Source organism: Amblyomma mixtum, chromosome 10 (assembly GCF_055824585.1).
Source record: "Amblyomma mixtum isolate Tamu chromosome 10, ASM5582458v1, whole genome shotgun sequence".
NCBI classification, from domain to species: domain Eukaryota; kingdom Metazoa; phylum Arthropoda; class Arachnida; order Ixodida; family Ixodidae; genus Amblyomma; species Amblyomma mixtum.
Genome location: NC_143021.1, coordinates 45,932,415 through 45,960,341, shown reverse-complemented (window position 1 = coordinate 45,960,341; position 27,927 = coordinate 45,932,415). Strand labels below are relative to the sequence as shown.

Here is a 27,927-nt window from a genome sequence, read left to right as displayed (position 1 = left end):
CCCGGTCGGAATCGTCCTCGCGGCCCGATTCTTCCGAACTTGTCTCGTGGAATTCCCGGTCCCAAAGCTTCAGCTTGTCAACGGTTGCAATACTGCTGTAAGCTCTTCGCCTTTGCCGCCCCGAAGGCACGTTTTCGATGCGGTAGCGGTCGTTGGGAAGCCTTTCTCGGATGATATACGGTCCTTTGTATTTTTCTTTCAGTTTCCTTGACTCCCCACTTGCTGCCGGTTCTCGCTCAACTAGTACAACATCTCCGGGATTGTATGTCGGCGCTTCCACCCGCTTCCTGTTGTACCGCTCCTGTTGCTTGCGTTGGTCTTCTCGGATATTCTCCGCGCCTGTCTTCTTTGGATAGGTCTTCTTTTTTTTTTCTAGCCTTTCCTTCAAAGCTTGAACCTTTGGATCATTCAGCTGGGCAACGGTTAGCACGTCTTCTGTCGCTATGCATGTTGCAAGGACGAGAAGGCCAGGAACAATATCCGTCTCTTCTGGAGGGTCGTATGCAGATCGGCTAAGTGCATCAACATGAGCCATTGCCGCCCCCTTACGATATTCCATGTCGAAGGTGAACTCTTGCAGTCGCAGCCACCATCTGCCAATACGGGGAAGCAGATTCCTTTTGCTCATCGTTGCCCGTACTGCGTTGCAGTCAGTGACCACCTTGAAGTTCATCCCGATTAGGTACACTCGAAACTTTTCTAACGCCCAAACAACCGCAAGCGCTTCTAGTTCGTATGAGTGGTATCTCTCTTCGTAGTCAGTTGTCCGCCGGCTTGCGTAGATGACAGGATGAAGCTGCCCATCTGCTTGTTCTTGCAGTAGTATCGCTCCTAGGCCGTCTTTGCTGGCATCCGTGTGCACCTCTGTTCTTGCGTCGAACGCGAAATGCGCCAAAACTGGCCTTTCAGTCAACTTCATCTTCAGTTCAGTAAACGCGGCTTCGTGCACTGAAGTCCACTTCCAAACTGCGTCCTTAGACGTCAGTCGCGTTAGAGGTTTAGCGATGCTGGCGAACCCTTTCACAAATCTTCGAAAATAGCTTGCCAGACCCAAAAACTGACGCGCCTGGTGTACATTCGTTGGTTCGGGATAGTCAGCGACGCTCTGGATCTTTAAACTTCCGGGTCGCACTCCTCTGGCAGAAATGTCGTAGCCAAGGTAATCGACTTTCTCGAAGAAGAAACGGCACTTGCTTAATCGCAGCGTTAATCCCGCTCCACGGAGGACATCCAAAAGCATTCTCAGGTGGTCAAGCCCCTCTTCCACGGTCGTTGTGGGCAGCAGGATGTCATCCATGTAGGAGAGAGCCACGGTGTACCGTAGGGGACCCAGTACAGCGTTGATCATTCTCTGAAACACTGCCGGTGCGTTGGCCAAGCCAAATGGCATTCGAACGAATTCATAATGGCCGTCTGGAGTAACGAACGCAGTCCTGTGTCTCGATTCCTCGGTCATAGGAATTTGATAGTAGCCTGACGCAAGATCTAGGCTCGTGAAGAAGCATTTCCCTCTCAGACGGTCCAGTTGATCCTCAATTAAAGGCAGTGGATACCGGTCCTTTTTCGTGACACGGTTGAGGGCACGGTAGTCCACGCAAATTCGTTGCTCTCCTGTCTTTTTTCGCACCAGTAGGATAGGACTTGCATAATCCGATTTGGAGTCGACAACAATGCCAGCTTGCTTTAGTTCTTCAATCATTTCTTTTGTGTGTGCCCGTTCGGCGTAAGAGAGTCGGTAGGGACGAAATTTCACTGGCTCCAGCGTTGTTAGCTCAATGCTCATTTCAGCGGCATTTGTACAGCCAATCTCTGAAACGGTGGTTGCGAAGCAATCCCGATACTCAAAAATAAGCTGTTCGAGCTTTGCACGTTCCTCAGGAGCAACACCAGGACCTACTTGAATCTCTTCGCTCGGTATCATTAAGGGCTGGACAATGCTGGTGTCCGACTCACCCTCTCGTGGCGATGCATCGTCTGGGTAGCAAATTTCCGCTCGTGCGACTCGTTCGTTCTCTTTGATGGTCAGTTCATGATTGGAAATGTTCATTATAGGGACTATTGTTTCGTTGGTCCCGTCAAAGTTTAGGACACAGCGTGGTATGCAATTCTCTCGACCTTCTTGGTACCTGAGCTGCATGTCCACGAAGACATCTGAGCGTGGTGCGCTACCGGTGGCGTAGGGATTAACGAAACCCACGTATTTTGGGTGCACAACCGTTGTTTCCTTCGCCCATAGGCACACAGGTCGTTCTGGGAACTCTGGAATTTCAATGGACTGAAGCGTGTCGTCTCTATTGTCCTCGTTCCTGTGCTCCTCGAAAATCCGCACTGTGTTCTTCCGCCTCACAATCGTGATGTGTGGTTGCTCGGTGAAAGGTTGGCCCACAAGTAGGGGTATGGACTGTGACGCGTCCGGCACGACCAGCACGGGAACGTCCGCTGTAGCTTGGTCGACCGTGAGGGTGATGTTCGTTTCCCCACACGGTGTCACATGTCCGGACCCGTAGCCCCCGATAGTGAACGGCTTTGCCAACTTCGTGTAAGCGACTCCGATTCGGTTGGCATCCTCCTTCCGCAGAGTTACGCATTGGCTACCGAGATCGACGTATGCTCGTATGTCGCAGCCGTTCGCTTTCGCCATCATAAAGTACTTTTCGTTCGCCTCTTCAGCGGCTCGGAGGTCAAACCCCAACACGTTCTGAGCGACGCGCGCTCCTCTCTCCGTTTTTGCCCTGCAGTCTTTTTCTCCGTGGCCCACTCGTCCGCAAGCGTTGCATCTCGCCTTTCGCTGTGGGGCCGGGCAATTGAGGGACACGTGACCGTACTCGCTGCAGTTGAAGCAGAGGGGCTCTCCTCTTTCATTCCATGGCGGCTTCCTCCTCGCCTTCGGAGAAAGGTTCTTGTGGTCGGTAGTGTTCAAGGTCGACGCCATTGCTTCGCTTTTGTTACCATGGGCGTTGGCATATGCGGGGAAACGAGAATGGTTCGGGGGACCACTTGATTTTGAACTTTTGGGGGCAGTGTTTCCTAATCTTTCTTCGAGGCGTTTCAGGCAGTGAAGAAGGTCTTCCGGCGACTCGTACGTGCGTACGCTCACTGCTCTAATCACGTCGTCATCGTATAGCCCCGTGATGAGGTATTCAATGCATGCTTCATCTGTGAGGTTGCAACGGCGAGCTTTCGAGAGCTTGTCATAGTAATAACACTCGATGGGCTCACCGCGCTTTTGTCGTCGCTCTTGCATTTCTCGATGGAGTCGTTGAAATCCCGCTGTCGTGGGGAAGGCGCGCTTAATTTCTTCTTTCCATTCCGGCCATGTTTTGTCGACGGAAGAGAGGGAGTCATACCATGTCTTCGCAGGCCCTTCCAACCTCGAGAGTGCGTTGCCAGATGTCAGCCGGTCGGACCAATGGTAGACTTGTGCCAAATCGTCCACGCGTCTTATCCAAGCGTCTACTGTCGGAGAGCTGGATGACACCGGATCAAACAATGGCACTAACCGAGCTGTCTCTCCCGCGCCGATGATGGGTGTGGCCGCTGCTTGCTGCGTCTGAAGCAAGGCAATTCCATTGATGGCTTCTCTCACTGCGGCCTGAACGCTGGCCTGCAGGATTTCCGCCACGTTAATCGTTGACGGAGGTATCGGGGATAAGTTTCCACTTGTCACCACGTTGTCGGATCCGCCTTCACTTGAGTCGTCGGCGTCGTCGTTCCCGCCATCGTTGCTCGGTCGTCCGCCATCTTCGTTTGCCATATTCATTGAAGATGCTCCGGTGCGGGTGACAGGCATGGTGGGGCTTGCCGGTTAACTTCGTAAGTTCGGGCGAACGTTGACTCTATCCCACTTCTGAATTGTTAGGATGAAGGAACAATTTAAAAGACGTTTATTCGTCTTTCCGTTACAAAGGATCTCTGGGTTAACAAGAGGCCGTGTTGCTTCTTTCGTGTCCAACACCTGAGTCTGTTCTTCACGCGCCGCGCGAGCGCTCGTCCTCCTCATCCTCTCCTCACATCACTCTCTCCTCCCACGGGCGGCTCGGGTTGCTCGGACTCAAAGTTCGGGTTGCTCGCCCTCCGGAGAAGGATCTCCGTCGGCGGGGATGAGCTGGCGCTCACAAATGTCACTTACTGAAACTTCTAAATAGTTTTCACCATAGAGGCATAGAAATTCTCAACCAAGCTCTGTCAGAATTCAAGTTGCTCATAAAACATTACCTCTAATCAATATGTTCACCACTTCCTCTGAATTTTACCCTGCATTATCATTCCTTTTTTTTTTCAAGAAATCCCATCTTTTGATCATTGTGCTATACACTTTTTTTTTTGTATTATACACATTATGATCTGTCCCCCTCTGAAAGTGCTCCGTAAAGTGTGTGTAAATGCCTTCTGCTGCTGTTGCTAGTACGGGAGTCGAGGGTTCCCCAAGCTGTTTGCATGAAGCTTTTTGCCTTGGCTTCCTCCGTCCATGAGAATGGGAAATAAAGAATGAATGAATTTTGCCTCCTTTGCCACTCCACGGATCCCACAGTGATGCTGCATGCTGGGCACAATGCAGCTGCGCTGTCCTCTGGTAGGCACAGATGACTGTTTTGCCCACCCACACCTTTGTGATGTCATGTCTTTTCTTTGAAGTCGTACTTTGTCTAGTATTTTTACGCACTTAAGAGGGCAACAGTAGCGACTTTCTCTTCCCCCCGTCAGCACTGCAACACACCTCCTCCCTCCCTGTGCCCCGATGAATAAACGAGGGGGGGGGGGGGCACTCACAGGTCCTCGAGCAGGGGCCGGGGCAGCAGGGGCTCGGGTTCCAGGTCGGGGCAGAGCACGTGCAGCCGCCACTGCTGCTGCTGCTGCTCGGCTGCTGCTGCTCCCGGGGGGGGCTGCTCACTCCTCTCGCAGGCGGACAGCCTCCACAGAGAGAGAGAGAGAGAGAGAGCACAACCTTCACTGTTCACCACCCTTTCATGGCTGGGAACCAGGTCTGGACGGATACCTACTTTGTTTTCTGACCATGCACTTCACCGCAGCAAGTGACAGAATCTCTCCATATAAGCATTCGAAAAGAATGTGGCACTGAGAAATGCCATTCAAATGTGTTCACCAGCCAAGAAAAAATAACACTCCCAGTCGAGGCTGGACATATCACACCCAATTTGTATCAAAAAGCCACAACACCCCACCTCTGAACCATTTTCACACGCGGAGGAGACACAGATCGCAGTCAGCAACTGGCTCTTGTGACAAGGTGAATGTGAGGTGGTCTCTCATACTTATTTTCCATCGGTGTCAGCCTGGCATGCTGCTGAAGCCAACTCTTGCTTGGTTTAAATCCTACAATAGGCTAGTTCCAAAGCTTCCTCCACTGCACATGCGAACAGCAAGCAATGCGCTGCCAGCAAGCCACAACATGTAACTATAGAATGGGTGCAATGTATTCTTAATTCTCGGTTGCACAAAAGTCATTGTTTAGATATCACATTATTCATGTACCCAACTATTTCGAATTCAATACAGAGTTAAACCTTGATTTAACAAAGTTGGCAAAATTGGCAGCTTACTTCGTAATACTTAAAAATTTCACTACATCGATATTCATCTCCTAGCATGCTAAGAATCCACCAAAAATGCACGGTGGATAACTCACAGGAAAAACCATTGTTTTCGATTAAAGTGGTCCTCTACTTTTGCCCTTTCTTTGCCAACAGTGTTATGCGCTTTATGTTATGAGCTGCCTCATATCACACCAACCACATCGTGGGTGACGACATCCTGAGTTTTCGTTTTGCTGTCATCATCCTCTTATTGGCTAGGCTAGGGGGGTTTAGCATCCCAAAGTGGCTTGGGCTATGAGGGACGCCGCAGTGGAGGGCGCCGGAAATTTCGACCACCTGGGTTTCTTTAACGTGCACTGACATCGCACAGCACACGGGCGTCGAATTTCTCCTCCAAAGAAATGCAACCGCCACGGCCGGGATTGAACCCGCGTCTTTCGGGTCAGACAGCCGAGTGCCGTAACCACAGAGCCACCGCGGTGGGGCAAATACGATTAGGTCAGTGATGCCCAAGTCGAAAAACACATGGAATCAACTGAGATCATCATTCTCCTCGGGGGGCTGCTGCAAGATTCCGGGCAGTGAAGAAAAGGGAAAGCACGGAGGTGAAGGTATTCACACGTGCCCTGCTCAGCGTGTCGTTGCTCTCGTCTTGATCTGAAGCAACAACATCCAGCTCCGACACAGAGTCACTGTCCTCAGCAGCACTGCTTTCTGCACTACTCTCAGAAGAACCTCTTTTTCTCCGAGCACCGCCACCACCAGGCAAAACACACACAAGGGGCACCTAATGTGGTTTTTCATGGAAAACTGTCGCCCTCTAGGGATGAAAATTGCAACCAATGCAAAAGGCAACCGTAATTCGTCTTTGGCGATGGAAACAGCGAAAAATCGGGTCGGACGAGTGTGACTCGGCGTCGGCGATATTGGTACTAACTCTCATGATGAGTACAGCTCAGGGTTGGCGGTTAAAGCATGCTCTATTTTATCCGTATTAAATTTGCTAATGTCGGCTACCTAGCGCCTATTTATTAACTTGATAGCTTTGCCAGTTGTATTCTGTCCGTAGGATAAGAAGCTTTGATGCTTTGGCGTTCCTTAATCAGATTTCCCGTCCAACACCGCACAACATGGAGTTTTTCAGATTGCTAAGGCTGGCAGAGCACTCAGGCCACTCATGTCGGCTACCTGGAAGCTACTTCACCTCACACCTGCAACACTGCACATACAACGGCATCTCTTCAACTACACAGCCACTGAAGCTCTCTGTGCCCTGTTGCCAGACTCACCCATCCAGGCTGAGGTCGCTCAGCTGAGCTGCAATCTTGTCCTCCGTGACGGTCACCTTCCTGGGTGGGAACCTGCCACACACAGCAGAGGAGTCAGCAAGCTGGCATTCCCACACTGCACGGTGCTTGGCAGCAGTGCGTGTTGTGATCACGAAAACCACAACTTCTTCGACATCCCGGAAATTCGCAGTTCATTAGGTCGTCCCCACGTTAATACGCTATCAAGAAGATGCACACAAGTTGCTGTCAGCATGTTAACAAAGCTCTGTTCTGTGTACTAACACACAGCTTTTTTTTCTAGATACTTAGTACTGGTACTGGTACTTAGATACTTAGCACTGGGATCCATTTTAGGGCCGCTGCTATTCCTGGTGTACATTAATGATATAACAAGAATACCCAGTTCTCCCAAATTAATAATGTACGCCGATGATACAAATGTGTTCTTCAAGGCCCAGACAAATGAATCCCTGGAAAAAGCAGTTAACACTTAGTACCTTTCTAATCTCTCTACATGGTTACGAATGAATCGGCTAGGACTAAATACTGTCTAAATACTAAATATGTCGTTTTTAGGCCAATCAATAAAAAAGACTCCTATGCAATGAATATAAAGTTTGAAAACATGCTGATCAGCCAAATTGTATCACCCAAAATTGTATCACTCTTTATTCTACTCCAGGTTATGTTATGGCGTCTTAACATGGGGCACAACAACATATTCTAACTGCAACAGGTTATTGGTCCTACAAAAAAAGAATGTGCGAAAACTTCCATGGAAACATCAGAAACTTACCCACACAACCGCTTTCCACAAAATATTCTATGCTCCAGGCCGACCAGGAACTATTTCAAGTTACTTCTATGGATTCATAAATACAAACTCTATCCAACTTCCTCAGGTAATTCATCTTGCTATTCAATCCGAAACCCTACACTTACGACTACCAGCTATAAGAACAAACTATGGACGACAAACATTAAACTTTCAAACAATTAAGATGTTGAACAGAACCGATTTCAATGTAGATTTCAACAAAAGATTTCCTGTATTCAAAAAAGAGTGCAAACATGTTTTGATTTCAAGCGGTCTTTCCTTTTGCTTTGTAAATACATTGTGTGTTTTTGCATGCGCATTATCCACGAGAAAGAAGGAAGCCAGATAAAAAAATATATATTCTGTGCTTTCTCTGTCCCAAAGTTCATTATTTTAGCCTTGCTACTACCGTGTTTTTTATGCATTTATTTACATTACATTATCAGATGTGCAAATGTTTTGTCTGACTCACAAGTGCAGTGCCGCTTGCCGAAATGTAATAGTTAATATTTTGTGCTGAATTTGTATTGGGGGGGGCCGAGGCCCCGTCAGGCGTTGTTACGCCTTTAGCTTCGGCCCCCCCCTTAGACAAGTTCTAAGAAACAAATAAAGGAAAAAAAAAACTAATTAATCTTTAGCATGCATACTTAGATAAAAACAATTTCTACAAAAAGGTTTCAAGAACTATTAGATGTATAGCCGATCTATATAGGAAACAGTGCTTTATTATGTTCTTCAATGTGTTAAGACTCTTTTGGAAAAGACAGAATCATTCTGCTGTCATTAGTTATGAAACGGCAAAGGGATGATAAGTGATAGCAAGTGCAGAAAAAGCGAAAGCTGTGAAAATCAACTTCTAACATCAGTTGTGGCAAAAACAGTACGAAATGCTCAAGACCCTCGTGGGCAGCACACGCCACCAAGCATCAGTCATCACTGCGCTAACACTGACACACGACACAGAAGCACCAAAGCAAAAAACTTGGGGGGCCTTGTTGACAAAATTCTTGAAGAAAAAAATGCAATAGCATTTCAGCTGCCTGCTATGTTCTTCTTGCAATTAAATTTTGTGTAATTTCCTTAATTTCAGTTTCTTATGTGTCTGCCGGGTTGTTTGTTGGCTTTTCCATGTTCACCAGCATGGTTTTAGAGTTTTTTACTTTTCACCCTTGCTGTGTTGGCTTTGCCAGCGTTAATTAGCATTTCTACTTCCCCTTCCTTGCTTGCATGTTTCTTTTTTGCCGTGTTGGTGATGGCTTTTCATTATTCATCAGGTGTTTCTTCATGCGTAGTGTCTAGCGATGTGCTTTTCCCTTCCAGGTTTGGTTTTTTGTGCTTGGCTGAAGTTAGGACTGCCAAAAATTTTTACCCGAGGGTTGGTTTCCTGTGTAGGAAGATATCTTATATTTTCTGCCCTGTTCTGATTCTGTGTCTTCCTTCTTAGTCAAGTGAGGTCCTGCCCTCGCTTCTTCCTACCTGAAGTTTTGGCCATCTTTCATTAGGTTTTTTTTTTTTTTCATATAAAGAACAGCCTGGGTTTTCAATAGGATAGAAGTAGCAGCTTCTAATCATGCTGAAGTCACTGTTGTTACCTTAAGCAAAAACACTGTATGTACACTGTACAGGCTGCCAACAAACATGAACACAGATCTGCACCCAGAGGAACTAATTTTTTATTAAGAAAACACATGAATGCCAGCAGCTGGTACTGGTAGGGGACTTAAATATTGACATAATGCAAGTAGCAAGGAAGACTGTAACAGCTTATCTACATTTACGTGCAGAATATGGACTGTTGAATGTAATTAATGAATGCACAAGAGAGGAATATTTGGGCTCAAGGGTAACAGAATCATGCATCGATCACATTGCTATTCGGCTGAGACAGCAACACTACACAAGCAGCGTAATTAAGGCCAAACTAGCAGATCATTACTTCATATCACTTGTGTAGTTATGTCTCATAATGGCAATAAAGATTGTGACACCGAAATAAACAAATCATTGACAACACCAAAGCTGACAAGTACACTGAGAACACTGATTGGAATTCCCTTTTAGTTCTAGACCATGTCAGCTTATCATGTTCAGCACAATATACTAACATCCACTAAAATCGTAATAATAAAACAAAGGAGTCCTAATAAGAAATGGATTACGCGTAAAACCATTGAGTTGTGCTTTCAGAAGGACAAAGCATGGCAAAGATGCAGAAAAGTACCCGACAATAAAAAACATAGAACAGAATTCCAAACTTTATGAAACGCAACGACAGCTAAGCTACGGCAGAAAAAAAGAAAATACTTGACGTGCCGATTTGCAGAAAGCAAGAATGATGTGAAAAAAAAAAAAAGTGGTCTACAGCAAACAAATGGAATGGGCAGATGCAAAAGAGCTAGCGTCGACGGTACCATAAAAAGAAATTTTCCAAAGGGAACCATACAAACGTTGAGTGACAAGTTCAAGTCATCGCTTCAGCACACAAACAAATGGTCGCCACCGAAACGTGCACGTGTGCAATCTTCCAGAGATGACAGAAGTGGATAAGAGGCATGAAAAAGTTTAAGCGTTTGATAAAATTTGCCATTCCAACTTTGAGAGAATCAAGCATGTACTTTTAAAGATACTGAACGGTATTTTCAAAACAGGCATAATACCCAAAGAAATGAAAATATTAATAGTTAGACCTATCTGCAAAAACTGAACGAAAAGTTACTGTGCAAATTATAGGCCAATCCCGATATTATCTACAATAGCGCAAGTAATGGAAAAGTATGTGGTCTCAGTAATGCAATCATTCTGCGAAAAGTATTCGCTGAATAATTCGGTGCAATTTGAGTTCACAAAAATAAAAACTTAAAATAAAAATATGGGATCACATTATACGGCACATGTTCTGACCATACAAAGCAAGCTATTAATCATGTAGTCAAAAGAATTGTCAATACTTAACACATATAATGAAACTGGAAGAAGTAGACAGGTAAGAAAAGTATAGCATTCTGGGTATACTTCCTGTGGAGGAGCTTTTTAGGTACACAGAGCTGAGCAGCTATTATTATTGAAATGCTTTTAAAGAATTGGTAAAAAAAAGACGTAGCATTACAAAAAACAGAAAAATAAGTTAAACAGAGAGTTGGAAAGAAAAAGAAGTCTGGAAAGAAAACCAGAAATTAATATGTACCTGACATTTTTAATCAACTTACTGAAACACTGTGTGGCACAGAATCAAAATGTAAAATGATGAAAGAAATGAGAAAATGGTGTCCAACTTTGTTGTGCAATGTCTGTTTTTTTTTTCATGTTTTAATTTAAGATTTTCTTTCGGTTTGTGGGAGTTTAACGTCCCAAAGCGACTCAGGCTATGAGGGACGCCGTAGTGGAGGGCTCCGGAAATTTCGACCACCTGGGGTTCTTTAACGTGCACTGCTGACATCGCAGAGTACAAAAGGCCCCTAGCATTTCGCCTCCATTGAAATGAGGCCAACAAGACCGGGATCGAACCCGCATCTTACGGGTCAGCAGCCGAGCACCATAGCCACTGTGGCACCGCGGTGGCAAATAGGAAACTGTGTTTATCCTCTTATGTTAGTAATTTTCTTTAAAATTCCATTTGATTGTATAAAGTTTCTAAAGATATTTCACGTCCTGCCTGGTCTACTGACAAGCACTGTGTGCTTAGCATGACCAGAAAACTTTTGTGTACAATTTAGTGGGAATTGATTTTATTTGGTTTAGCCGTTGGCAGATTTGCGCCCAAGGCAAAACGACAAACAAGGCGGTAGAGGGGGCATCATTCAGAGTACGGGAAGCTCCGAGTAAAATAATAGTTGAAGATCACCTGAGGAAATTGGATGGTAAAATAAAGTGGGCAGCTAAGATATCTAAATACTTACACAGAAAGAGCGTTGACTGAGAGCGGCGGAGAGGAAAACTAACCAGTAAGTATGACGGAAAGTAGAATGGGGAAATGAAGAGCTTTAAGCACTGGTTCAAAAATGCAGAGGGTGAGAACAGGATGAATCAAGTTAAAAAAGAAAAAAAAGCAAACTCTGGACCTGTATTGGAAAAGGGAAGAAAAAAACCCGAGAAGTTTAGTTTAGTTTATGGGGTTTAACGTCCCAAAGCGACTAAGGCTATGAGAGACGCCGTAGTGGAGGGCTCCGGAAATTTCGACCACCTGGGGATCTTTAACGTGCACTGACATCGCACAGTACACGGGCCTCTAGAATTTCTCCTCCAAAGAAATTCCAGCCGCCGCGGCCGGGATCGAACCCGCGTCTTTTGGGTCAGCAGCCGAGCACCATAGCCGCTGAGCCACCGCGGCGGCAAAACCCGAGAAGGAAATGGTACAAACTCAAGAGGCAATGCTAGAGAGGCTAGATCAGGTGTCTGAGCAAGCTGGCCAAAGAAATTCAACGAAGAAAATGACCAGTGGGCATATTTCACTGGAATGCAGCAGCATCACTCACCCTGACGGGGGAGGCAGGTGCCGTTTGCGGAAGCGTCGCTCGTTCACCGCCCACCGCGGAGCCTCTCCAGCCGAGAAGCGCATCACCTGCGCCAGAAGTCAGGGTCCCCTACATGCTGAGGCAGGGGGCCCAAGTACAGGGGCTCCAAGACATTCCCTACCTTTGGGAACTTGAAAGCATGCAACAAACTTACACATGCATCACCTGTGAACAGAGCAGAGCAGAGGGAATCCGTCTGTTGCAAAATGGGGCACAATGAATGCTTCTTAGTTTCTTCTCAAGTTCTGTCCACTAAAAATGTGGCACCATGTCTCCACATCACACACACACACAGGTTCGCGCTTTCCTTGCTCTGTGAATGTGAAGCTGTGTCTAAACTGTGCGCTTCCCAATGCAACGACTGTATAGAATCACTTTCACAAAGCATTCTTGGTGTCTACATAACCTCTATTTGCCAAGTATTTTCCCTGTTCACCTCGTTATCCTAGCCCAGGGTTCAGGCTAATGGCTAGTCCGTGTGAAGATTCATAGCCCATTCATAGCAATGGTGATAGTGACAAATGTGCTCGGCAGTCGTCCAAGTACAGAATCACCGCTGGTCTCAACCACACCATTTTCAAGGCTGATGCAGAACTTTCGAGATAAAGCACATTAATGGGGGGGGTTTCTCCATTTCGTGAGGGAGCACTGGCCCCCGTGTCATCTGCCATCACCTTGATGATGGCTGCCGCTGCTTTGACAGCCTCTGCATTCTCCCTCGCATTGCTGAGCCCATTTGGATGGCCCTTCACTACCAGAGGTCTCTCTCCCAAGGGCCTCACCAGGGACAGCACTGCAGGAAGCCTCGGCAAGCGAGCGCAGCCACACTCAGTGCGACTCCATCGACACGTCACCATTCATCACTACACGGTAAGCAGGCACACTGGCCCATTTTTTGCCTTCATTGTTTTCCAGCACTCTTTGCGGCAGAAATGATCACTGTGTTCGCTGAACTGCCTACCTGCCACTCTCATTCTGCACTGCACTGGAGAGCAGGCATGGCTAGTTAAACAACAGAGTGCCTGCCATTTTTTCACTTTGGTCGCCTTTTTTTGTTTTCGTTTTTTTTTTGTTTTTTTTTTCAAGTTTGTACATGTGGTGATTTAGGTTTGGTTTATTGGTTTATTGAGGTTCAATGCCCCGAAGCAACTCAGGCTATGAGGGACACCGTAGTGGAGGGCTCCGGAAACCACCTGGGGTTCTCTAACGTGCACTGACATCGCACAGCACAAGGGCCTCCAGTATTTCGCCTCCATCGAAATTTGGCTGCTGTGGCCGGGATCGAACCTGCGTATTTCGGATTAGCAGCCGAGTGCCGTAACCACTGAGCCACCGTGGCGGGCATGTGGTGCTTTAGAAGACTGCACTGCCATATCGAGTGAGTGCTGTGATAATGCAAGATGGAAGGCTGCACATGCGAATGGTTCTGGCATTGCTGCATGAAGAACCGCTGCCTTGCACGGAGCACCAGTGGAGGAGGTCAAAAGACCCATGCGGCTGATGGTGTGGAGTGTGCCACGGCTTCTCAGCTTTACGAAGCACGCCCAGGCTTGCAGGGCATGTCAAAACAGCTGCTCTCCTCTCCCACCAGCCCCATTTGCAAAGCAGCCAATGAGGGGGAAAATTCTGCCCGTGGGTGGCACACTTGTGAAGACAGCAGGTGCGAGAAGCCGCTACTGCCTCCAGGCGGGGCTCCACAGTGAGAGGTGCAGACCAACCATGCAACACCAGTGCTTCACCTGCCACACAAGGCCACAACTGAGGCATTTGGGCAATCTGTGGGAATGACAGTGTGGCCAAAGAAATGTCTGCACACTGCGAGTGTGTTGTTTTCTCAAGTGCATATACATAACATACGTGCGTATAACACAGGCTGATGTCTAAAGATGTTAAAGTGCTGAATGTCACTGCTTGTTCAGCGTAAATGTATGTGGACATAATTTCAGCCATCATGCAAAGCAAATTGATGTTGCTCTCAAATATAAACGAGCTAGTTCAAGTAGAGCTGCTCCTACAGTCTATATAGTCTTCCCTATGCAAGCATATTTTTCAGTGTTTTTTTTTCTCAGTCGTTAACCCCCACCATCTCCAAGCCTCTTCAACTGGAGAAAACTACCTGTCGGCAAAATAAGAGTGCTGCAGGGAAGGCAGCCCGCCATCAACGACTGACCACATCAAACTTTGGTGCAGCTATGAAACGGGAGAACTGTACAGGGAAAGGGGCTCAGAAACTTCGACAGCCGAGATGGGCCTGTCACACGCAGGAGCAATCCACTGAGCACCCATTTTTTACTCTTTGGCATGTAACTGCAAACACAATTCGAAACTGGTGCTCACTGCTTCTAAAATGCATCAGTCTTTTAGGGTGACCTTTAGCCCACATGGACACCAGTGGAGACAGCGACTCTGTAGTTTAGTTTACGGGGTTTAACATCCCAAAGCGACTCGAGGCCATGAAGGGCCCTGTAGAAAGGCATCACAGGAAGGTGGCAGTAAGGGCTAGTTATGCCATGAAGTCTTCAGCAGCACTGCGAACAAAAACTGGTAGCATAAAACCATGCAAAAGTTCAATGCATGAAGTGAAACTCTTTATTAATGTTCAGTGCTCCCCGCTTATGTACATTCGCATTCAAACTTGGACATGAAAAAATTTTTCTCCCAATAGGTTATATTTCCATCATAAGTATTCATGCTGTCTTGTAACAAACTCAGTTCATTGTCAGACACACAGTCGAAGATACTTCGATATCACAGTTTCATTTTGATGCAACAAAGTTTAACAGATGTATAATTATAAGCTAGCTAGTTTTGTTTGGCATGGATTAAGTAATGGTCATATTTCTGCTCATTTCGCAGTTCGCAATTGGTGGCAAGGTGCTGGAAGTAGTAAGTGAATACGTCTACTTAGGGCAGGTAGTGACCGCAGATCCGGATCACGAGAGGGAAATAACTAGAAGAATAAGAATGGGGTGGAGCCCATATGGCAGGTTCTCTCAGATCATGAATGGCAGTTTACCAATATCCCTCAAGAGAAAAGTATGCAACAGCTGTGTCTTACCGGTACTCACCTGTGGGGCAGAAACACGGAGGCTGACAAAGAGGGTTCAGCTTAAGTTAAGGACAATGCAGCGAGCTATGGAAAGAAAAATGATAGGTGTAACGTCAAGAGATCGGAAGCGGGCGGAGTGGGTGAGGGAACAAATGCTGGTTAATGACATCCTGGTCGAAATCAAGAGGCACGGCTGACGCGGATGCAATAGCCATGCTTTTTAAACGCATATTCGATGGCCTTGACTTCACTTGCGAACTACCTGAACAAGTGATGATAAGACTCCTCGATCTACAAATACAGGGAACCCCTGTCCATACTTGCTGGTGGTATCATACAAAAGGTGAAAAAAGCATCATGAGATATGATTCCAGCCAGTCTAAGCTTGTCAAACGGAGTGTTGCCCACTCATGCATGATGCAGAGCCTTACAAAGACCTGCGATCACAAAACTGCAGACAGCATCAGTATGCAAGTCAGTCACCTGATTGATAGTGCGTTCCCAGACAACACGACCACATCAGTGGCTGAAAAACTGCTAAAATCCCTGACGAGGAAAGAAAAGAAGTCGGAAAGAGCAGGGGACGAGAGAAGGATTGGTTGTCATACCGTAAGGTATCACACAGACTGAAGAAAGTGGCAAAGAAACACCAAGTGAAAGTGGTATTTATCGCACCACAAAAGGTGATAACCCTCTGCAACAAGGTGAATGCGAAAGGAAAGTGCGAGAAGCGCAAGGAACGTGACATTGCCCACAGCGAAAGGTGCATACCGTGCCACAGAGACAATCATTTATAGAGACAAATATCATGTGGGAAACAATACATTGGGCAATCAGGGAGATGTGTCAACAGGAGACTTCTAGAGCACAACAACGACTGTGGAAAAATTAACCACCCGGGGAATCTAGCGCACCATTGCAGCACGTGTAAAAAGAATTGCGAACCGCTATTCCACAGGACCCCAGGTGTAGGTAAGCAGAAGGAAAGGATTGAAGAAAGAGAAAAAGCTCAAGCATTTCTTATTGAAAAAGCAGAAAAGGGAACATGCGTAAGGACTCCATCTATTGCACTTACAAAAAACGGAACTGATACGATATGTGCAAATGCTGGGTCACGTGCATGAATGATGTCAAGTGAATGAATGATGTTGCGTATATAAACGCATCTTCCATAAGGAATAAACAGTTGTTAGATTGCACTTGTGTTGTGTGTGTGTCTTGTGTCGCTTATAGCGCATATGTTTGCATAATGATGACTCAGCTGGCCCCGGTCTCAGCTTTGCTCCAAGAGGAAGCCTCACTGGGCACAGCCGTTCTGTGGCAGGCAGCAAATGGGGTCTTCCAGGATTGTCAGTGCCCACCGTATAACTTCTTGTCCAGGCGGTAACATTTTCGCAGTTCTGCCCTGGATCAAGGACATAAAAGAAAGCTTACGAAAGCCTCATAGCTTGGAAGGCCCGTGTAGAACTTGATACATTAAGGGGTGTCTCTAAAACATTGAAGGGAAAATTTTCGAATCAGTCGTTTTTCAAGCTGCACATTTTTAGCTTCTACCAGCTCACCTTCATGTTGCACCCTGTAGAAAGAGGCTTTTGCTAAGCTGAGTTCCTTTGCTGGGCCTCAAAGGTCTCACTTTCTGCCAGAGGTCTGCCCCTTTGCGCAAGCGCACACAATCGCACTGACGCTGTCACTGATGCACTGGTCTTGGCAGGAATGCCCCCACCGCTCATTTCTGCCCCCTCCGACGGCTTGGTGACAACATCGGCACCAGTGATGACTGAGTTCATGGTTTTCTTCTCGGTGGAGGTAAACACAGTTGGCACAGCATCTGGTCTGAGGTGATAGCAGTCTTCAACGAAATGCCGCGAGCACACTGTGGTAATTTTGTGACGTACTTCCCCTCGTCACGTTTAATTGCAATGAGCCACCTTTTCTCCCTTTGGGAAGCAACAGAAGGAACAAAAGAAGTAGACACAAGGTCAGTGAAGTGCATGAATGAGAAGAAAAGGCTGGTAATTCGTCCTCTTTGCTTGCACAGTGGTACACAGTAGTCAATTCTGGAAGGTATCGGTGAGCGCTATCAAAATACAGAAAAGGGACGAACACACAGGACGAAGCGCTTTCTAACAACTGTTTAATCTCTGAAGAAACATAACTATATGCACATATTAACGTCATATCAAACACCTTTTTTTTTTCCTTTTTTTCCTGCCCCCCCCCCCTTCCTTTTTTCCTTTTTTTTCCTTTCCCTCCTTTCTTGTCAGCACATGCGCTCCTCCCTCTTCTGTATCATTTGCTGCAAGAGACAGCTTGATATCCAGGAACCGAATGGTGCCTTCAATCATTGTTTCATATGCCATTGTTAATGGGCTTAGGGACTCAAGTAAGAACAGCAAGTAGCTCTTGTGCAGTACATTCATAGTGACATTCAAGGTGGTTAAAAGCACCAAAAAAATCACCCATGAATCGGAACGCCTTTACACCCTTCACTTTGTTTTGTTTCTGCAAATGGCCTGCCAATATTTTGTCACAATGAGCAAGAAAATTATTACTTTGGTTCTTGCATCGCGCAGAACCAAATGTGATAAACCACACCCTTCCAAGTTACGCACGTCCAGGCAAAGTCAGCATTTCTAGAAAATTATTACAGAGGGGAGAAGGAACATGTGATGGGACAGAGTGTCGACCTTCTATCACGTGCCCTGCATAACAAAAGGAATGCTTCTCCAACAAAACCTCAGTGGTCAGTTCAGCGGAGTGTGTGTGTGTGTCTCGTTCTTCCAGTCCATGTCTTTTAGATTGGTTTTTGAAGATGCTCAACCAAATTGGCCAGCAATGGAGTGCATATTGCAACCGCGCCAATAAGTTAGAAGAGAACACCCTTAGGAGATTACAAACCAACACATACCCAACGCCAGTGGTATCCTACACTATACTCTCCACAGTGCCCACACTGTGGAGAGGTAGCTAACCTCTACCGCAAGGTGTGGGCACGCCAATTTAATCCCTTAGTGGTCCCCATTCCAAACCCCTCGGAGGAGCAGTGGGAGGCTGTTCTGCCCAGCGGTGATCCTGACCGTCAGCACTGGCTGGTGGGGAGGGCCAGCGCAGCAGCAGCAGCAGCCAGTGGGCTACTGGACTAGATGGCCCACCCACATGTTCTGAGAATACTGAACAAATAAAGATGTTTTTAACCAATCAATCCCTCTTCTGTGTTTGATATGACGTTAATATGTGTATATAGTCATGTTTCTTCAGAGATTAAACAGTTGTTAGAAAGCGCTTTGTCCTGCGCGTTCGTCCCTTTTCCGTATTTTGATAGCGCTCACCAATACCTTGTATGTAATGTATTTCCAACTAGCCCCAGTGGTAGCTCTTTTGACAGCAGTGAAGGGGCATGATGATGGCACAGCTTTCAACACAGTGGTCGTGAAACGCAGGGAAAACGGGCGGATGGCATTGTGGCCGCATGCGCGTAACAAACGCTGCCGCGGTGGCTCGCCAGGGCAACATCTCGGTTGGCTTGATTGAGGAACTCTCCAACCGTCCACAACAATCTTAAACAATGCAAAACAAACTGCGTGTGGCTAGAAACATTCCAGTAAATCTGGTAGCATTGCCCATTGGAACCAAAGTAATAAAAATACGAGCTCATGGCTCTGAACATAAACAAATAAACATGAAGCTTCGTGGCAGTACTCACTTCTAGGTCTGCATGTGTGTACTGCGCTATGGATGCATGTTTTCAATACCCCACTTGGCCTGCTATGCACCTGTTAAAGGCCCACTTGACGGGAAGGTGGTTCTTCCATAGTACACCCCCGGATTGTGTTACCCACAGAACATTACGCCCCAGTTTCAAGCAGTTAAGGTGCCAACGGTACACAAAAATCGCGAGTTTTCAATACCAAAACTGGAAAAACCGGCGCCATTACTGCCCGCCGGAAGTGATGCATTTTCAGAACAGTAGTCCGGACAGGTTTGGGGCGTCAGCTCGATGTGGCTTGTGGAAAGCGCTGGCACCGGTCGTGCGTGAAGCACTTTGCTCAATGCATAACATTTGTATACGAAAAAACATATTAAATTACATAACACACACCTTAAATTTGAAGAAATGCGCAGAAAAAGTTTTAAGCATGTTTTATTTGCAGTGGTAGACTAGAAAACTCCTCGCGCAACCTCAGCTAACATGGTTGCACCACGATGCTAATGAGCATTGTTTGCCTGGCAGTGTTCGATTGCAGGCTGTTCAAAGTTTGGACAACGCGAAGGAAGGAGGCATATTCAAATGTAGGCCGAGTAGAAAACATGATTGTATTATCAAATTGGACTTTTTGAGTGGGCAGACATGCCAACAGTACATGTGCGCTGTGCTGTGCATGCAACGTGGCGGCCAGCCGAAGAATGAGGCGTGGTGAACGATGGACAAGAGATGATTTAATGGCTGCTGGCCTAGCGCGAGTGCTCCGTCCCGTGCCACTGCCAGCATCATCTTTGTCACACTACCCGGGGCCACAGAGCGATCGTCCCGATCGTTGACAGAGATGCGTGAAATGGTGATCGTCTTGACAGGAGCGTAGAACAGTAAGTAAAAATTGGGGCAGTATTCACCGCCACGATGACAAAGATGAGAAAATGACTCCCAGTCCATGAAGCTTCCGGGCCGCACGCTACCAGGAGGCGACAGCCGAGGCCCCAGGATGCGCCGAATGGCAGTGGCAGGGCAGCAGCGTCTTCACGTGTGTGCAGTGTCTTGGGTCAGTGGGGTCGGCAGGTCAGGTCCAGTTCATCATGTCGGGGTGGGGAGAGCAACGGTGAGGTCGGAACGGCAAGCCGGGCGACACAGGCCGAGGACTCACGCCCGACGACCACGGCTCACACAGGATGCCGATGATTAGCCAGCACCACACACCAAATAGTACGAGTGCGGTACGGAGCGCTCTGTCTCGCAGCACTACCAGCATCGTCTTCATCACAATATGGCCATCGTCTTGATAAAAAAAACTACCTCCCTTCTCATTTTTCTCCCCCGTGGAGAGGTATTCCTTCCTGCGCACAGGATTTTGGAGCAGGTGCAGTGAACGCGAGATAAATCGAAAAAACAGCTGGATGTCAAAAAGGGAGGTCTAGTATAAAGCGATAGAATATACTAGAAGCAAAATTTGTGTTGCAAAATAAATGTGCACTTTTTCTCCGAGGACCACGGCATCAATGTGGTGCCAAGCAGGCCTTTAAGTCTACTCTCTGCTAGTTTCGTGCAGTCTCTGTGGGCACCTTCACCTTTCCAACTTAGCCTGTTTGTCTGTGGCACAGTGGCCAGGAGGTAAAAGGACAGGGGAAGGAGAGGGGGGGCCCACCTCACTGGCCGGGTAGGTGCCCCAGGGCATGGCGTCGGGCACCGTCTGCACCCAGGGGCTGGGCACCAGGGGCTGCCTGCACAGAGAGCCCTTTCTTGGCAAGCTGGCCAAACTCCCCACACTCGGGTGGGATTCATGGGTGGATGTTGTCAGATATAACCCCACATCCAACAGAACATTCTAGTCCTCACATTTTCAAATTTAGCAGTGTTGATGATGTCACAATCCTCTCCGCCAATCAGGGGTTTTCATAAGGAAGAAGCTCGGTGGTTTTCGCAAGAAAACCTAAACGCTATCAGATTACAACTCGAACAAACAAGGCCCAAGAGCATGGAGCCATACAGACTAAATGCCACAACTACAGTGCATTCACACGGGGCAGTTAGGGAGTGCAACACAGGCCAACCATGGAGTCTCTCTTTCATTTCTGAAGAGGAGAAAGACGAGGGAAGGTTCGTGTTCATTCCGCACTAATGCACAGCCTTGACCGACTCGCACAGCTGTGCAGTCTGCCGGCCAACCATGCATGTCTCCGCCTCCTGGGCAAGGCCACCCACCCTCGATCACAGAGAAATTCCAGGCCACCTGGCACGGCATTAAACAGTCAGAACAAGTGACGCTGCAGAGGTGTCTCTCATTTCCCACTGCTCTTCTTCTACAAGGTGCTGTCAATCGCTCTGCTGCTTAACCACACAGAGTGCTGGCAGGAAATCACTAGCTGCTATGGCCTCGTCTGGAGTGGATATTCTTGCTTCGGCTGCCCCCCCCCCCCAAATAAGGAATACAGAAAAAAAAATCAGTTGGATTGATGCCCTTCACTAATCTATTTCGATTACGATTACACAACTAGGCACAACAATAGGATACCCCTACTGGCACAACAGTGTGCAGCAGTTAAGCAGTGCACTGGCCGGTGGCTTCCAAATGAAGACCCATTTTCCCAAGCAATGCAAGGAGGCCTCATTTTTGCACAGATGGGGCAGAGAGGAGGAGAAGGTACTTGCCCGCTGGGTGTGGAGGAGGAGGCCGGCTGCTGCTGCAGAGGGAGGAGGCCTGCAGAGGAGAGACAGAGTCACCAGGGTGGCCCATGTGGCAGCAGCCACCCGCCGTTCGGTCAGCAACAACGCAGTAAAACTCACTCAGGGCCACAAAACATGCCAGCTCAGTCAAAACTAGGTTCACCAGCTTGCCCCCAAGGGACAATCCTCTCAGCATGCATGCGTGTGCACTGCATTTACTCACATGCTGGCTGATGTGTTGCACAGGTTGAGGCCCTAACTTCAGGATGTGGTAAAAATTGTGAAGTTGGAAAGATGTCAGCCCAACAAAGTACACAACAGCCAATATTGCCACAAATCTTTGTAGCGAGTTTATTTCCATCTTCAAAGCTGCCAGCACACCGTTTATCACTTTTTTTTTCTGATGCAAGACACGCCCAGATTTATCTCGATTGATCGCATCCAGGCACAACAGCTTCTACGTTGTTCCACAAGGTTCTAGTAACTTTGCACGCTTTATCTCAAAAGTGCACTATCAGCTTTAAAAACAGCACGGCTGAGAGCGGCGGGGATTCTGTTCAACGACCGCCAAACATGCTTGTTGCTACATACCTACCGACTCATTCAGTTCTTTGCCAGCGCAAATCAGCCCGAACAAAGAGTTTTGTTTAGAAGCCATTTTTGGTGTCTTCCTGCCCTCCGGACTACATTCACCACTGCATGACATCTGGTGGAGGTGTGTCCCTGTCACCCTCACCCCCTGGGAGTCGCCAAAGCAGCCCGTCAAACTCTCAGCATTTTGAATGCAGGTACACAACGCAGTTGTCTGTGAAAAAGCAGCATCGCACTGGGGAATCCAAACTCGAGTCATTTAAATATAAATAAATAAGGAGCACAAGTGGACCCTGGGGACTCCCGCGTGAACTGAACCTGGTGGGGAATTGGAACCAGAGATCTGCCCTTCAGAAAGGTAGGAGTCAAGCCGCTGAACCAGACGCTGATCTTGCAGTAGATGTCGGAGTTTTACCATCAGCTTACGGTGCGAAACACGATCAAAGGCCTTCACGAAATCTAGACCCTTATCAAGGCATGCCGGGAATTCACTGGTTGTGCGAATCAGTTGCGTTCAAGGCCACGCCGAAACCCATGTTGGCTACTAGAAAAGAAGTCGCTACTTTCTGAAAAAGAACTGAAGTGCTTGAAAATGAAGTGCTCGATAACCTTACCCAAAGAACATAATAGTGAAACTGGCCTGTATGACAGAAGCCAACAGCCACAGAAACCAAGGGGCACAGGGGATTTTTTTTTATTTATTTTGTGGTGTTGATCAATTTAGAATATTACTGAATATGTCATCGCTTAAAGCTAATTGATTAGAAAAGCAGAAGAAAAAACAACCACATGCCGCCGGCGGGATCCGAACCCATGACCTCCGAATTACGCGTCCGGTGCTCTACCTCTGAGCTACGGCGACGGCTGTCAAACCTTCTGTTTTCGGGGGTATTTATGTTTACAAATAACCTAACCTTGAGAGTGTTCATCAGCGCCACCCACGTTCATAAGCGGCGGACGTAGAACGTCCTGAGTCACCGCAGGTGTGACGTAGAACGTCATCGAACGGAGAGGGTGGAAGCTGCGTGAGAACCCTCTTATGCTTCCTATGGCATCAAGGCTGCCAGAATCGAGGCCCTCGCTAAGCAATTAAGCAAACAAGGAAGGGGAATGAGGGGCTCGTTGTAAATATGACAGAAGCCAACAGCCACAGAAACCAAGGGGCACAGGGGATTTTTTTTTTTTAGAAACCAAGGGGCACAGGGGATTTTTTTTTAAATTTATTTATTTTGTGGTGTTGATCAATTTAGAATATTACTGAATATGTCATCGCTTAAAGCTAATTGATTAGAAAAGCACAATAAAAAACAACCACATGCCGCCGGTGGGATCCGAACCCACGACCTCCGACCGTTCGATGATGTTCTACGTCACACCTGCGGTAACTCAGGACGTTCTACATCCACCGCTTATGAACGTGGGTGGCACTGATGAACACTCTCAAGGTTAGGTTACTTGTAAACATAAATACCCCCGTAAGCAGAAGGTTTGACAGCCGTCGCCGTAGCTCAGAGGTAGAGCACCGGACACGTAATTCGGAGGTCGTGGGTTCGGATCCCACCGGCGGCATGTGGTTGTTTTTTCTTCTGCTTTTCTAATCAATTAGCTTTAAGCGATGACATATTCAGTAATATTCTAAATTGATCAACACCACAAAATAAATAAATTTAAAAAAAATCCCCTGTGCCCCTTGGTTTCTGTGGCTGTTGGCTTCTGTCATATTTACAACGAGCCCCTCATTCCCCTTCCTTGTTTGCTAAACTGGCGTGTAGTTACTTACACAAAGTTTGTCGCTGGATTTGTGAATGGGGATGACCTTTGCAACCTTCCAGTCAGCTGGAACTTCCGAATTTAAAAGGCTTTCATTGTAAATGGCCACAAGGTGTTTAGCACACTATTCTGCGTATTTGGGATGGCATCTGGTCCAGGAGGCTTTCTTGCGTTTAAATTAAGCAGGGCAGCAACAACTCCTTCAACAGAAATTAGTAAGTCTGGCAAGATAAGGCACGGATACTGAAATTCAGGGGTGTACCTACTATCCGTTGCAAACATTGAAGAAAAGTAATCATTGGTTTATTGGGGTTTAACGTCCCGAAGCAACTCAGGCAATGAGGGACGCCGTAGTGAAGGGCTCTGGAAATTTTGACCGACTGGGGTTCCTTAGCGTGCACTGACATGGCACAGTATAGGGGCCTCTAGAATTTCGCCTTCATCGAAATTCGGCCGCCGCAGCCGGGATCGAACCCGCGCCTTTCGGGTCAGCAGCCGAGCGCCGTAACCACTGAGCCACCGCGGCGGGTGAAAAGTAATCATTGAAAGTCGATGCAATGCAATAAGGATCATTAATTTCCCTGTGATTCAAATGAATTTCACCACCTGGATCCTTCTGTGTCCAAAATTTTGTGGGGTCTGTAGTGAGAAACTTGTGCCTTTTAACATTAAGAAAACTTATACTTTGAATGCTTTATTTTAATGTGCGAAGAGACTGCAAAGAAACATGACCTGTTCTAAATCGTGTGGATCCTGGCCGCTTGATTAAGCTGGATCCCTTCACGCGTAATGCATGGACTGTTGTGCGATTCATCTTTACATATTTCTTTGGCAGGTATCTTGCAATACACTCATGTGCAATGGTTTTGAAGTGCACCCATAGGTCATTGACACTGATGAGAGCAGCCGCATGTTTTTCGATGGATTGATCGCAGCCTTGCTCCCATAAATCTAAAATACTTTCATCCAGGGCATTGTTAAAGTCGAGGAACGGTTTTCTTAACTCAAGGGCACACCATGTTGCTTTTGTGGTTGGAAGCACCTGGGATGACACCAGCAGAGGAGCCGAGTCTCTCAATGGCGCTGCTAATCAACACAAGCTTGCACCTGATGCAGTACGTGTCGGCCCCTGCATGACCTGCTTTAAACTGAATGCAAAGGCAATGGCAAGCAAAAGATTGGAATGTTGACATGAAGTTACTCCTGGCAGAAGTTCCCAATTAATTCTTGGCAAGTTAAAGTCACCACACATCATTATGTGAGTGTACAGTCTACAATGTTCTTCCATGAAATTGTGCAATTGTTCAAGAACCAAAATGTCAGCATTGGGGGCCTGTATGTCACAGAACCAATAAAAATGTTCAGATGGCAAAACCGAAGCAATATCCAAAGCATTTCGATGCCTGTGTAATGAGGAATATCAGTCTAATCCGATTCCTTTTTTTTTACCGCTATAGCTACACACCCTCCTCTCGTGCTGCGATCATGCCGTACTGTCTCGTGGGTGTTGGGTACTACTTGTGCATCTGGAATTGCATGCAATTTCCGTTATGACTGTGATGTCTGGGTCGTGTGTGACAGGGGGACCGTCATCGCATTTATTCCACATACTTCTGGCACTGGTATTCCCCCACAGAGAGGAGAGGCTGCCCCACTCCCCCCCTCACACTCAGGGCGGCCCCCAGGGACGCTTCCTTCCCAGAGCCTGCAGCTTGGTCACGTGAACAGAGCATGTGAAAATGCAACCGTCAACGGACAACGAGTCGTCCTCCAGCCTGTACCTTCCAAGGGCCCCCCTTTTCTCTTTGGGGCCATTGCTGTTTTTTTCACATTTTCAAGTGTATTCCCACCCCTGAAAAGGGGGCCTTTAAGGAATAAAACTGAACTGAACTAAATGAAGGCGCAACCTTCACAGAGCCCACAGCCTGTACCTCGCAACACCCTAAAACTGGGAACTTGGCCCTCCTTTAAAATTTATTATTTATTTGTTTATCTTTTACCCACAGCGTCATTTGGCATTACAGTTGGGGGGGGGGGGGGGGGGGGGGTTGATACATACAAGATAGCACATAAAAGAAAGAAAAACAGCACCTACATCATTCACAAAGTAAGGAAAGAATAACAACATTGATGCAGTAGTACACATGTATTTACAGAATTTAGTGTACAAGAACGTCAACTGTGTAATTCAGCACCTACACAGTAGACATGCATAAGCAAAGAAACTTCAAATGTGTATTTCATGAAAGTATACTGCGCAATGATAGGAACACACTGAAATACACAATGAAACACATTAAACAAGGCAACAGCGCACAGACAACTAATGCACTATCCAGCGATGAAATGACGTGACATGGCTCAAAGCAGAATAGAAGGATTCATTTCATGAGAGGGCCATAAAAAGAGCCCACAAACGGTTCCACTGACAAATGGTCTTCCGGGAAAAAGATATATTACCCCCAAAAATTACTCAGGACCCCCAAAATATAATGGCAATACAACTGGTTCTAATTGGAATTTTGGTTGGAAATTCACAAAGAGAACATCGGACACTAACCTAAATGTTATCACTAGGGCCCGGGAATTTAGGCACTAAAAACCCCGAAATAGGCAGGCATCTAGGCTCTACAAAATATTGAAATAGGTGCTATAAAGCAAAAATAGGCGCTTTGAATAATACTCTTTATTCATAAGTACAAGATTTGTAAGTCAAGCACAGAGCGTACGGAGTCCTCAACTGAAGCAATAAAGCGCGTTCTCAGGTTTTCCAACTTGAAGCTCCTTCGGTTTTCGCTACGCATAGCGTTGCACTTTAAAAGGCTTGTCTTGACATCACATGAACTAAGTGGCGCGAACCTAAAACATTAGAGTCGATAAAGGCCTTCAGGTGATGTGGCCGTGTCATCTCCATGTCTCTGATTTGGGAAATTGTTTCTAGGCATCTTTTTTTTCCACTAACTGTTGCATCTTTGTGGAAGCAGTACCACCCTTTCCTTCCAGTCCCTGAAGTGCTGCTGGTACTTCTGCCACTACCTTCAACGATTCATCTATTTGGAGTCCAGCCCTTTCCAATTTTGTCATCCTTTCCGTCAATGTTGAGAAGTTTGCACTAATGTAGGTCAGGTCTCTTTCCAAACTCGCCTCTTACTACACTTGGAGATAAACACTCCGTTACACTGCATTCAAGTTACAATTCAAGAAAAACGTTCGGCGAGACCCGAGCCTTTTGTGCGTGCATCGGCACGCGCCTTTGACCAAAACGGCGCCGAGGACCAAAGTGCTGGATCTAGGCATTTACAGGCAAAAAGTGGAGTTAAATAGGTAGTATTTCCTAAAAAATGACAAAAAGGCAGGCAAGTGCAAAAATCCCCCGTTTAGGCATTTATAGGCATGTTTAGGGAAATGCCTAAATTTCTGGGCCCTAGTGATCACATTTTCTTCTTTCAGAGTGCGGTTAACAAGGCCGTGAAGTTTTTTGCCTTCATTGTATTTTTCGATGTCCTGCTTCAACCACGCTGTTACATCATGCCATTTTGTGGCTTAGCAAAACAAACTCTCCCTGCACTTGGCCCAGTGTACACCAAGTGCCAAGCGAGCAGACACGGGAGGAGCATTCTGCACGTGTTGGCAAAGGTTCCCACGGGTGCCATCGAGAGCTGGAGAGAATGCCAGGCATGCTGCAAAATGTCTGCACTCTGCAGCGTCCCACAGTGCAACTGTACGCCAGTGCTCGGTTCCCTCTGTGCGCACTGCCATCGGCAGAAGAAGAAGAAGAGACCTACTGCAGGGTGTGCCAAGGGAGGCACTGGGGAACGGCTGGCCGCCTCTCAGCTCTGGGGGGAACTGCATGATGCATGGCTCACACCTGCGCCAGGGAAGAAGGGCAGCCGAGCACAGCATTAGTGCGCCAGGGCACCACGCAGGGCGCTCAAGAAAACCCTCCAGTCCTGACTGGCACTGTGACTT

General features: G+C 47.1%; 2 protein-coding genes across 3 annotated transcripts in view; one reads left to right on the top strand and one right to left on the bottom strand.

Moving 5' to 3' along the window:
* Positions 1-27,927, bottom strand: part of LOC149325692 (uncharacterized) — a 57,365-nt gene that overhangs the window by 17,530 nt on the left and 11,908 nt on the right. Inside the window, exons 2-7 of one of the 2 annotated variants that reach the window (XM_089563222.1) lie at positions 27,744-27,826; positions 21,579-21,631; positions 20,579-20,650; positions 12,134-12,219; positions 6,845-6,916; positions 4,771-4,911 (exon numbers count right to left, since the gene is read on the bottom strand). In XM_089563222.1, coding sequence (XP_089419348.1) covers positions 4,771-4,911; positions 6,845-6,916; positions 12,134-12,219; positions 20,579-20,650; positions 21,579-21,631; positions 27,744-27,810 — 491 coding nt within the window. In that variant the 5' untranslated portion in view covers positions 27,811-27,826. The remainder of the gene's footprint in view (positions 1-4,770; positions 4,912-6,844; positions 6,917-12,133; positions 12,220-20,578; positions 20,651-21,578; positions 21,632-27,743; positions 27,827-27,927) is intronic. The other variant, XM_089563223.1, reaches the window with a different exon arrangement.
* On the top strand, positions 11,094-25,939 carry LOC149325693 (uncharacterized). The gene is made up of 3 exons (XM_089563224.1): positions 11,094-13,042; positions 16,933-17,027; positions 25,595-25,939. The coding sequence occupies exons 1-3, from the start codon at positions 12,913-12,915 to the stop codon at positions 25,850-25,852; spliced, it is 483 nt and encodes a 160-aa protein (XP_089419350.1). The 5' UTR covers positions 11,094-12,912; the 3' UTR covers positions 25,853-25,939.

Bases quoted from the DNA above. Each gene is read 5' to 3' on its own strand.
- LOC149325693 (XM_089563224.1), top strand. From the start codon at position 12,913: ATGGCCCTTCACTACCAGAGGTCTCTCTCCCAAGGGCCTCACCAGGGA. The intron at 13,043-16,932 runs GTAAGCAGGCAC...TGGTCTTGGCAG, and splicing joins TCACCATTCATCACTACACG to GAATGCCCCCACCGCTCATT. The intron at 17,028-25,594 runs GTAAACACAGTT...ATTCCCCCACAG, and splicing joins TGGTTTTCTTCTCGGTGGAG to AGAGGAGAGGCTGCCCCACT.